This window comes from Propithecus coquereli, unplaced genomic scaffold, assembly GCF_000956105.1.
Source record: "Propithecus coquereli isolate 6110/MARCELLA unplaced genomic scaffold, Pcoq_1.0 Scaffold340, whole genome shotgun sequence".
Taxonomy (NCBI): domain Eukaryota; kingdom Metazoa; phylum Chordata; class Mammalia; order Primates; family Indriidae; genus Propithecus; species Propithecus coquereli.
The window spans coordinates 1,795,276-1,808,267 of NW_012149064.1; the positions used below are offsets into that span (position 1 = coordinate 1,795,276).

At 37.2% G+C, this 12,992-nt stretch overlaps 1 protein-coding gene across 1 annotated transcript in view; it reads left to right on the top strand.

Annotated features, from left to right (window-relative positions):
* Window positions 1–12,665: 12,665 nt before the first annotated feature.
* Window positions 12,666–12,992, top strand: part of LOC105815629 (olfactory receptor 14A2-like) — a 12,882-nt gene continuing 12,555 nt past the window's right edge. Inside the window, 1 exon segment of the mRNA XM_012650826.1 lies at window positions 12,666–12,976. Within this exon segment, the coding sequence (XP_012506280.1) occupies window positions 12,666–12,976 (311 nt within the window).

Genomic DNA, 12,992 nt, shown 5'->3' on the forward strand with positions numbered 1-12,992 from the left:
TACCATTCTAGGGAAAATTTAATTATTAATAACAACAGGAACCAACAAACATTAAAGATCTCTACTGCATCTACCCAGAGAAGCAGTGTGATCCCTTGTGTCAAAGACATCTGGTGCTAATCATCTGAGGGCATTTACACACCTCAGTGTGAGGAGGTCTTTGTCCATGTTTCTCCTTCTCAGATCGTCCTTGTCTTTAGGTGTTTCTCTTTGATTGTACTTTAGCACTACTTCAGTGACAATTTTTTCACTTTCCAATGTGCCTTTTTTCTTACCCAATGTTGGAGGCTTTTTCAGCAAACACTCTAATATCAAAAAAGTTGTCTTTGTTAGCTTTCGTATGTGAAAGCCATCCTCTGATACACAGGGCTCTGTGTGCTCACTACAGATATGAGGACTCCTTCCCCACCCCTGGAAGCTTCCTCACTGGCCTTCCTGGTTCTCAGATTTCTGAGAAGTCTCTGGCCCTTAGCCCATTACTGCTGCTTTACTGGCCATCCCCTAGCAGTGGTGTTTCCGCGCCACCCCACCATGCCATAGAGTTTCTTTTGAAAACCAACAGCAATGGGAATTCAAAATCACTGTTCGAGTTAGATTCGTCTATGGGAAGTTTCTCATTCAGTTTAAGGTTAGTGCCTTAATTATCTGAGTGCTCTTGGTCTAACAGTGTCTGCACAGCTGATACAATAGTATTTATTCATTCTCCACATGACAGGGAGTCAGATTTTGAAGGTTCCTCTGTCCCTACTTTGATGTTTCTCCTTTCCAGTTGGAAAAATAGGCTCAATCTTTCCATCATTTCTTTATGTGGTTTCTGCACCCTTCAATGTAGTGGTTTCTCAACTTTTGACAAGGTCCATTTTGTTTATCTCTCACTAAACTGCAATTCAAAGAAGTAGAAACTAAGATACATATGTATGATCTGACCAGTGCCGTTTCCTGTTCACAACCTAGGCATAATTTTTTATTAATAAAACCAACATTTGTGTTAACATCTGAATGCCATCCCTACTGGTTTCACAATCAAACAAAAATTAACATTTTTGATATGAAATCCTCCTATATTCAGTATTATGTTTCTATTTGGAGTAGAATATAATAACAAAACAAACAAAAATTCTAAGAATTTCTATCTTCATCTTATAGAAAAAATGATTTGAAGCCGCCTAATTCTAAATAATTAGTGCTTTAATGGGGACATACTCATATTTTAATGTTAAAATATGCATATAAAGGTCAAATAATTTAAAGTATTTAACAGACAACATGAAAGTTGCTTTCATCCCACAGACTTTAGATAAGACCACTATCAAGACCACTTACAAAAATAAGACCTTTTTTTAAATATTCTGATTTCATATTTGTTTATAAGGGTAAGGAATAAACAGAATAAAATCGAATAGATGGCAGAGGAAAAAGCTACTAACAAAAATAGGCATTAAAATTATTTTATTTTTCATTAAAAGCAGAGGAGATGTGTAGAGAGCAAATATTTTTTCCCATTCCGTGGGCTGTCTATTCACTCTAATGATAGTTTCCTTGGCAGTGCAGAAGCTTTTTAATTTGATTAGATCCCATTTATTTATTTTTATTGCTGTGGTGATTGCTTTGGGGTTCTTCTTCAAGAATTCCTTACCTAGGCCGATGTCTGAAAGGGTCTTCCCAACATCTTCATTTAGAATTCTTAAGGTTTCATGCCTTAGATTTAAGTCTGTTATACATCTTGAATTGATTTTTGTGAGAGGTGAGAGGTGGGGGTCTAGTTTCAGTCTTCTGCATGTAGCTATCCAGTTTTCCCAGCACCATTTATTGAAAAGAGATTCTTTTCCCCAGTGTATGTTTTTGTCAGCTTTGTCAAAGATTAGATTACCATATGCAGATGGTTTCATCTCTGGATTCTCAGTCCATTTTATCTCTACACATCTGATAAAGGGCTGATAACCAGAATCTATCTAGAACTCACAAAAATCAACAAGAAAAAGTCAAACAACCCCATCAACAAATGGGCAAGCGAAATGAACAGAAACTTTTCAAAAGAAGACAGAATAATGGCCAGCAAACATATAAAAAAATTCTCAACATCTCTAATCATTAGAGAAATGCAAATCAAAACCACAATGAGGTATCACCTAACGCCGGTGAGATTGGCCTCTATCAAAAAAACACAAAACAACAAATGTTGGCGAGGATGTGGAGAGCCAGGAACACTTTTACACTGCTGGTGGGACTGCAAATTAGTGCAACCTCTGTGGAAAAGAATTTGGAGATACCTCAGAGAGCTAAAAATAGAAATACCATTCGATCCAGCAATAGCACTATTAGGCATCTACCCAAAAGAGCACAAAACATTCTACGATAAGGACATCTGCACCCGAATGTTTATGGCAGCACAATTCACTATTGCAAGAATGTGGAAACAACCCAAGTGCCCGTCAATCCATGAGTGGATTATCAAAATTTGGTATATGTTTACAATGGAATATTACTCAATCATAAGAAACGACAGTGATCTAGCACCTCTTATACTTTCCTGGATTAAACTTAAGCCCATTGTCCAAAGTGGGGCACCACAAGAGCAGAAGAACGGGATCCATTTGTACTCACCATCAAATTGGTATTAACTAATCAACACATAAATGCACATATAAGAATAACATCTATTGGATGTTGGGCAGGGGGGAGGGGGACGGAGGGAGGAGGGGATGGGTATTTGTATACACAAGGAGTGCAATGCACACTACCCGAAGGATGGACATATTTGAAACGTGGACTGGTGGGGGGACCAAGGGCAACATACATAACCTAAACATCTGTACCCCCATAATATGCTGAAATAAAAGAAAAAAAAAAGCAGAGGAGAGTAACAAAAAAGAGGGCCACAGGGAATGAGCAAGTGAACTGAAAACATGTGCCTTTAGGAGGATTAAAACATGAAAACTGATCATGAGGAACCATCTAGGGCTCCTCTCAAATCTACACATGCACAGACGAACATGTGCACATACGCATGTCCTCGCACATGCACACTCCCCACACTGCTCTCTAGAAGGTGCGTTTTGTTAAATGGGTCTAGAGTTTCACCGTCATCATGTCCAGAAAAAAACAGTCCTCATTATTCCGTGTATATTGACAGATGTTTGCACAATTTTTTTGCATAACATACAGTTTTTCTAAGAAGCACTTCCACTTCCAACATCATAGGAGTAAAAATGTATGTAACTTTTATGATATATGGCCAAATTGAAGAAGCTCCACCAAAACCTTGGGCAAAATTTTAGTGATCAGAGGAGGAAAGTGAGGGTAGTTTTTAAAAAAGATACAAACCATAAGAAAGAAGATAATCAGAAAGATGTGCTTATAGAGGTAGAGAGAGAGAGAGAGTTTCACATAAAAGGAGGTGAGCAACAGCTTCATGTGCTTTAGAGATTATCCTGCAGTGACTAAGAAAATGATCTTAACTCTTTATTATAATAGCATTGGTGAATTATAGGGGAGACAATTGAATAGAGTAGCAGGATCAAAAACTGGGTCCAAGGAGATTCAGAAACAACTAAATACATTAAGTATACTCTTTCCCTATGTTTGCTGTTGAAGCTTCAGCTAAATACGGAGTTATTTATGGTGAGCAGTGAAGCATACAGTCATATATATTGAGCATTAAACATAGTATTTCATAAATTAAAACATACAGGTGGAAACAAAGTGTAAAAAGAAGAGAGAAAGGAGACAGGGAGTTGGGGGAAGAGAGAGAAGGAGCAGAGAAAGACAAGTAAAGAGAAGCACATTATTTTGGGAGAATGAAGGAGGTAGAAAGAAAGTACACTGGAAGGGATAGTAGACTTGATAAGAAAGAAGAGCAATTATTCATGTGGAACAGAATATAGCCGCTCATTTCAATATTCTCTCTCTGTCTGTCTCTGTCTCTGTCTCTCTCCCTCTGCATAGACACACACACACACACACACACACACACACACACACACACACACACACGTTCCCTGCCCCCAAGAGGATGAGCAAGAATGGACAGAAACTTTCCATTCTTTAACCTTCATAGAACCCATCCACTTCAGTACAGGTGATTTTCTGAGGAGTAAATTGACAAGTGATTAAAATTGAAAAGACTCATAAATGAATGAAAATTTCACGCTGTGCTGCAAATTTTGGGTGTGTTTGTTGGAGAAAGAAAGCACTAGCTCTAGCTTTAGAGCAATAATGGAGAGCCTGACTCACAACTCAACATGAGCTAGAATCACGTACCTCAAACTTAAGGCCTCTGTTTCACCTGCTGGGGAGTATAAAGCTTGGAGCAGTGTCTACATACCCTGAGAGCTAATTCCAAACTAGCAAACCATCCATCACGGTTTCTGTTCATCAACCTGTGCTTTAAAGATGACCAGGATAGGTCAGACAGTGAGTGAGTGTCCTCCTGAGTTCCTCCTACCCCAACAAGGTTTGACTTCAACACTGGGGTTTTATCCCTTCAAGCTCATTTTTTACCTATATTTAACTTTATTTTATATAATTACATGTGAAATAAATGAATGGTAGCATCAGTAAGAACTCAGTGTATTTTGCTTTACAGACAGCATCGACAACAATAAAGCTGTGTCCCATTATACTGATATACTTTTTGGTCCAGAGCAATTCTACATATTAAGTAAAAATATGTAAGCTGTGTCCCAATAGACCTTCTAAGCCTGGTGAAATATTTATAATGCATGAAACAGCCCTAAAATCAAGGGGTATCTAAGGAGGCTGTGAAGATTGGATAGGGTCAAGTTTATATATTTCTCCATCATTTCTATAGTATATTAAAAACAAATTCTGTCACCGTAGGTAGGAATGGGAAGCTGAAGGATGGCAAGAGTTAAAGAGGGACAGAGTAAAAGAGAGAGGAAGAGAATTGAAGAGAAGGCAAAGGAAGGGAAGGGAAAGGAAGAAGACAAGACAAGATTACTCATATGGAGTCTATGGTTCCCGAAAATATTCCCATTATCAAGCAGAGTCAATAGGAACATTTATAGAAAAAGACTGATGAAAATGTTTTCCCAAGGAGTTCTACATTTAAAAATAATTTCAGGAGAGAAGAAAATAAAAATTGAATGTCTAAGTAATTTGGGACATCTCTTCTTTTCACAGTTCTTGCTAAGAAAGCAAGCAATTGTTTTCAAGTCACGTGAAGAGCTACGCATGTTTTCCCATGTGCTTGCTGATTCCTGTTGCAAACCCCACTCCCCCTCCATTCAAACTCACGATTTTGATTGAGCCCCTCTGTCCTTTGCACCAGTATTTGTTTCTTTTGGGTAGTCACCAAGTTCTAGAGGATAAAAAACAAGTGTACTTGACGTATTATGTCTCAGGTAATTCTTTTTTCATGAAGGGAAAGTCTTTTAAAGCAGTTACAAATGGACCAGCATAGACTATATGGCATTCTCCCAGGTTGCACTTATAGCAGTATCAAAATTTGGAGTCTAAAGGCTTTGAGACCTAGTCCTTAATCCTCGTCTCTGATCTGAGAGCTGATACCACTGTCCTTTCCTCCAGTGAGACAAAAGAGGAGATCTCACTGGGTCTCATTAGAATGAACTTCCCATTGACCCTAATTATTCATTGTATGCATGTGACTACTGAATCCTAGATATTTCTTTGCTTTGAAGCACGCAACAACTTAAATTTAAGTCTGCGTCCACATAGTCTTTCAACTGAGTCTAATAATCTCTCTTCAGTCTCCACTGAGAGACACCAAGAGAGACAGTCCTCTGACTTTGAGGTCTGAATATGGATTTTGTTTAAGTCTTTGAGCCACTATGCTTTCTTTTACTCTCTGGATGTAAGCCAGTCTTCTGTGAAGATAACTTGTCTTCCGATTCTCACCAACGGCCAGAGGTGCCTTGGTAGAAAGTTCCCAACAGCACTTAATTTCCAACATCTGCCACATTCTCAGGTGATATCACTGCATCCTCATGGGCACCTTAGAGTCCAGGCTCCTCTTGTAAGTGGTATCATAACAAAACTCAGCAGGGACTTCTCCAGCATTGGAATAAGGTGAGGTTTATTTGCAGAGCCTGATCTTGTAATATTCTCCTTATATTCTAGAGCAGACAGAAATTTCCCCTCATTTACTCCTGATTTTGCTCCAAATTATTGCCTCTCTGCATATTCTGAATGACACCCCCATGTTGCCTGTATCTTCTTTCTGTCACCTAGCAACCTCCTGTTGACACCTCCACATTCATCGTGGAGTTGATGTTTAGATTGTGTCTTCCTCCTCATGATATTATGGGAGAAAAAATTCCTTATGGCACTTTGTGAGAACCCTATGACAGCCAGCCCCACAGACCATTATCACATAAACTTTTGAATCTGCTTATGAGTTTCGAAAAACACTTCCAGGGATTTTGACTGCAATTGAATCTAGATCAATGTATGAAACATTGTCACTGTCACAATATTGAGTATTTTAATCTATGAAGATGACATATTTCTCCATTTTTAAGTCTTTAAAACATTCTCTCAGCAAAGCTTTATAGTTTCAGTACACAAGTCTTGGGCATATTTTGTTAAATCCATCACTATTTAATATTTTTGATCCAATTCTGTGTTAGGTTGTTCAGGCTACCGTAACAAAATATGACTACAGACTGAGCAGCTTAAACAAGAGAAACTTATTTTCTCACAATTCTGGAGGCTACAAGTCTGAGATCAAACTGTCATCAGGGTCAATTTCCTCTGAGTCCTCTCCTTGGCCTGAGGATGGCCACTCTCTTGCTGCCTCTTCACGTGGGCGTTCCTCTGTGGACACACGCCCCGGTGTCCCTCTGTGTGCCCTGATCGCCTGTCCTTACAAGGCACCGGCTAGATGGGATTAGGGCCCACCTCAATGGCCTCATTTTAACTTGGTTACCTCTTTGAAGGGCCTGTGTCCAAATACGGTCACATTTCGAGGTACTGAGCGTTAGGATTTCAACATATGAATTTGGGGAAAGATACAATTAAAGCCATAACATAATATAAATAATATTATATTGTCAGTTTATGGTATGGATCATATAAGATTGATTTTGCATTTTATTTCCATTTGTTTTTTAATACTATATAACAACCCAATTTTATCATGCAACATTTTAAAGTAATATACTAGCTCTAGTAGCTTTTTTATAGATTCCTTAAGATTTTCTGTATAGATATTTTTGTGAATAAAAAGTTTTACTTCTTCATTCCCCACATGTTATTTTCCTTTTCTTGCTTTATTGTACTACTTGGGGCTGAACAGAGGTGGGGAGAAAATAATTCCTTCTTGCGCCGGATCTATAGGGTAAAGTATTTTGGCTTTCAACATTAGGCGTAATGTTAGCTCTAGAGTTTTTGGTTTTCGTTTTGTTTTGTTATTTTCTTTTTCAGCTAACAGTGACTTCATTTAAAATGACTATTGCAGTAGGGAGAATGCCCCCAACCATAATACCTATAATTATCTAAATGGTCAGGCAGAAAGGGTTTCTCTTTTACAGAGAGGAGTAAAGAAGACTAGAAAGGACCTAGATAGAGTAGGGCAGTAACATGAGCATGACTGTACAGATAAGCAGGTTGAACATGATTGAAAGATAAAACTCTCATTTTGAGGTTTGGAAGGTTTGTAAAGGAGGAATTGTTCCCCAGTCCAATGGTTTCTTTTTTGTTTTGGGTGGGGTTCTTATTTGATTTTTCCAGATGCCTTTTATCAGTTTAAGAAGTTACCTTCAATATCAGGTTACTGAGGATTTTTGGCCCAAATATGTTTTGAATCTTCCAAATCTGTTTTCTGATTCTGAGGTAACTGTGTATATTTATTTTTTATCTTTACTCTGTTAAAATGGAGACTAATTCTTAAATCTGGAGAAACAGGTGAGTACAGAGTCACAGCTACGATCTGCTAAGTAGGAACAGAAGCCACTGAAATCATAAACTGGCAGGGTCACAAGTTTGAACGAACTCCTGAACGCAGTCAGGATAGTGTGAGAATGAGAAAGTCCCAAGGGCTGCGGTCCAAGGGGCCCCTCATACATTCACTGCTTTCTGTCTCCAGGAACCCTACTGAAGTCTCCAAAGTAGAGCCAAGAGAGAATCCCTCCTGGACTGGAAAAAAAAACATGGCGAAATATGCCTGGGGCCTTCTCCATAGCAAAGGTCTATTCTTCAGGCAACAGACTTTATTAGAAACATATCCCACCTGGGGGAAGGGCACGCTTCCTGTCTAGTGTTCTCTAGCATTCCTGTCCCGTCTAAGGGGGAAAAATCTATGCCACAGGGGAACTCCTGTGACAGTCACAGCACAGACACACCACTAACTAAAAGACTGAGAATGAATAGTAAGATTATAGAACATTTCTCCCAACACCTTGTCACCACACCAACAGGGCTTCAGTAAAATAACAGAGAGTTACAGTGGAATGAGTTGCAGGCACAGATTTTCTCCGAAGGGCAGTAATTAGGCAATTCACAGTCAAAAGGGGAGACCGAAACAAGGATGTCAGAGGAATCTAAAGCCTCTGAGACTTATAGCTGCTATAAATAATAAAACAGATGAACTCCTACATGGATTAACATAAATCTTCACACTAATGGAATATTTACCTCAGTTTCCATTGCCTAATACAAGATGTGTAGTGAGCAATAAAAAATTTAAAAAGAAGACCACAAAGTAAGACAGACACCATCTCAAGAGGCAACATAAGTATCAGAACTAGACTCAGATATGACCCAGATGTTGATATTATCAGACAGATAATTTAAAATCACTATAATTAGGCCGGGCGTGGTGGCTCACGCCTGTAATCCTAGCACTCTGGGAGGCCGAGGCGGGCAGATTTTTTGAGCTCAGGAGTTCGAAACCAGCCTGAGCAAGAGCGAGACCCCGTCTCTACTAAAAATAGAAAGAAATTAATTGGACAACTAACTAAAAATGTATAGAAAAAAATTAGCCGGGCATGGTGGCGCATGCCTGTAGTCCCAGCTACTCGGGAGGCTGAGGCAGTAGGATCGCTTGAGCCCAGGAGTTTGAGGTTGCTGTGAGCTAGGCCAACGCCATGGCACTCACTCTAGCCCGGGCAAAAGAGTGAGACTCTGTCTCAAAAAAAAACAAAACAAAACATAAAATCACTATAATTAATAAATAAATGATCTAACTCCAGGAAAATTTTGCAGTGGCATCCCATCCAAGCATCTGTCCTCAGAAATCACAACTGGCACAAAAATAAATAAAAATAGTAATGGCTCATCCATTGAATAAAATATAGATCGATATTGATATACCTTTGATTATGATCCTTATATAGTGTTCTGACCAAGAATGCTAACTTAAAGGTAATTGTGAGGAAAAAGTAGACAATCCCAAATGAAGGAACATTTCCTTAAATAGCTATCCTATGGTCTTCGAAAATATCAATGTCATGATTGACAAAAAGACTGAAGAACTGTTTCAGGTTATAAAAAACTAAAGGAACATGACAAGTAAGCACCTTACCTGATCCTAGACTGCCTCTTGTTCTGGAAGGGAGGAATGCTATAAATAAAGAACAATTATTTATTCAAATGAAAAAAAAAAGGAGTAGGGACAAAATTAGATGCAATTATTAATACCAATATTCATTTTCCTGTCTCTGATGCCTGAGCTGTGGCAAAGTGTTCCAAGATGGAGAATCAGGGTAAAGGTTATTTGAGAGTGTTTCATAATATTCTTATAACTTCTCTGTAAGTTTGAACTTATTTCAAAAATAAAAACTAATGTATATCAGAGCAAAATAAAATTATAACAAAAAACCACATAGAGTATGCAATAATTTAAAATTATATTTTAAGTCATATTTAATATCAAATCAATATGCTCATAATTTATTCATAGGTTCGAGACCTTATGAGCCCTACATGCTAAAAGTCAGTATTCCCTAAAACAAACTACCTACTTGATTTTTATTTTGAAATTTCTTTCTTTGGCAAGGTTCCAGTTGAATCATATTCATGAAAAAATATACCAATATTTCAAGAATATTAATAGATAATCATAGTAACAGCATTGTATAAATATTAATAATCTTATTTAATTCTGAAATACACTACAATTCATATCATTAACTCTCCATGTAAGAGAGATCAAGCTTTATTAACTAAAATATTTTCTTGGGAGTGTGTAGTAGAAAAATGGAATTTTGATAACTATATTACTAGTAGGCAAAATTATTTTGGAAGGACCTAGATAAAAGTTGTTTAGCTAATGCTGGTAAGATCTATCGGAGGCTAAAACAAACAAATGAACACATAAACAAAAACACTCATCACTTCCAGATTCTTACAGCTGTATCTTTAAAAATGACTTCAGTTTTATTACTCTGTAATGAGGGATTTTTAACAGATCACCAGTAAGATTTGTTTTGCTTTTCATTTGAGATGACTCCTGCTGTATAGCACAGTTTCTCAAAGTATGTTGTGCACTAAGTTGATTGATTAAATGCACATTTTTTAACTTCACCAGAGACCCTTTGAGTGAGAGTCATAAAGAATGCTTTATGGTAGTCTTTATTTTTAGCCAAATGCCCAAATGATTATTACACAATTTGGTTACCAATACTTAAGTATTTCATTATTATTCTGGTAAAAGGCTGAGTCATGTCCCTCATAGTATATTTCAGAATGTTTTCTGGGACCTACATTGGGAAACAGGTGTTTCCTGCCTACAGCAAAAATCAACAATTATAACACTAATGGTCTTAAGAGATAACTACTTAATAAGGTTATTCAGAATATATTTAAGACTTTTTCCTGTGGGGAATTCTCAGGTATTAACCAAGTGCCTTACAAAATAATTTGTTGTAGGCCCTTTGGATATAGAAGGTTTCAAATGGAGTCAGATTTGAAATAAAAGAAAGACAAATGACTTTCCTGGTTTTAATATGCATCCTTCCATGTGAAGAAACTACCACAGCTTTGCAGAGATCTTTGCATCCTTTATCAGAAACCTAGAGATACAACTGTATGTTGTGAGAGTTTACAAAGGAAGCTAGATGTTCTGTTTTAATTTCAGGCCATCAAATGGTAAATTAAATTTTTTCTTTTGGGAGAAAAATTTACACCATCATGTGGATTTGGGATTATCTCCTTAAGTATATCTGATAAATCATCCTTTGTCCAGGTGTGAAGAAAATTGTCCACATTTTAAGGTATGAATTTCAAATTTCTATTGGTAAAATGTTAGAATACTCTGTTTCAAAACAAAATTTTTAAAGTTTTGTAGACATTAAGGAAATTTAGAGCCACATCAAAAATGATGAAATTTAATAGCCAATTTCTCTACCCTTCTTTCTTTTTATTCTTTGTGTATTTCTCCAGACTGGTCATTGGAATAGGCTAATAAATGTCTTAAGAATTCTTTCGTCACCCCAGCACCCATGCTCCAAGTTCACCACATAAAGCTTCTCCGCACGTGTCCACTGCCTTTATTTTTTGAGCTGCACTTGAAGTGTCCTTTCTGCAGGTCTTTGTCCTGGAAACTCCTTTTCATCTCGGTGTCAGCCTCCAGCTCATGCACAGGGAAAACCCTTTCACCTGGTTAATCTCTAAGATGACACTTTTTTGTTGCCTTAACACTGGTCACCATTTCAGTTTATATTGTTTATTGATTCATTGTTCTGTATTGTCTGCCTCCTCCCAATAAGAGAAAGCTCCCATATCTTTGTTTTTTTATCTCTTCTATATAGTTTGATGTCTGATACATACGGAACACTTTCTGTTAAAGAATAAATAAATAACTCTGCACTAGTAATTGATAATCTAGGGAAATATTTTGAACCCTGAAAGAAGATATTTGATTGTATTAAAAAATGAATTATAGACAACATAACACGATCAAAATAAAATATAAAATATCAGTCAGAATTGGAAAGGTATTCTGTCAGGGTGCCCTCTCAAGATTCCTTTATAAACAAATCAGTGACCAGGAAGTCCTCTTGATAATGTAGCTCTAGTATACATTGTGTGCATTCAAAGAACATGATATTTTGCTAAATGAGGCATTTACTATGTTAGGATTTCATGACCTCAAGATAATACAAACACTGAACAACAAATCCTTGTTTATATCACCTTGCTATGACCACAGGAATAGAGAAAGTTATTTGCCAATGTTGGATTATTTAATACAAGCCTGTGTGAGTTCATGAGTGTAATGACATACAGGAATTGTTATTTTGAACCTATGTAGAGTATTAGGAATACTAACACACTCTAAAGACGTGGGACTTTGCATTATTTTTCTGAAAGCAAAAGACTTGTCATGAAGCATGGCACCATAATAGTTTGATGCAAATGCCCAGTGGATTAGGAAAACTTCTGTGTTTAGTCAAGTTATATCTATCTTTTAACGAGGTAAGTTTAAGCCTATAGGATCAGGTGAAACTCTTACAGAGACTAATTGACTTCATACATTACTCAAGGAATTGCTTTATCTTAAAAAAAGTAAAGAATATTTTTTAAGTAAATGCATAAGTATTTAAGGTAAGTACAAGACTCTTTTTCAACTGAATGTTTCTGTATATCAGTATGATTCTTGTTAGACTGGGTACATTAATTTTTTTTCTTTCGTGTGTGTGTATCTCCTCACCTTGACAGACTGTGAAGAGAAGTGAGTATGGAGTATGGCCAATGCCACCTTGGTGACAGGATTCCTTCTTGTGGGGTTTTCTAATGTCCAGGAGCTACAGATTTTATACGGTATCCTCTTCCTAGCAATTTACTTGGCAGCCCTAATGAGTAACCTTCTCATCATCACTCTTATTACCCTAGACCTGCAACTCAAAACACCCATGTACTTCTTCCTGGAGAACTTGTCCTTGTTAGATATCTTCCTTGTGTCTGTCCCAATCCCAAAATTCATTGTCAACAGTCTACATGACAACAATTCCATTTCCATCATAGGATGTGCCTTCCAGCTACTTTTTTTTTTTTTATTTCAGCATGTTATG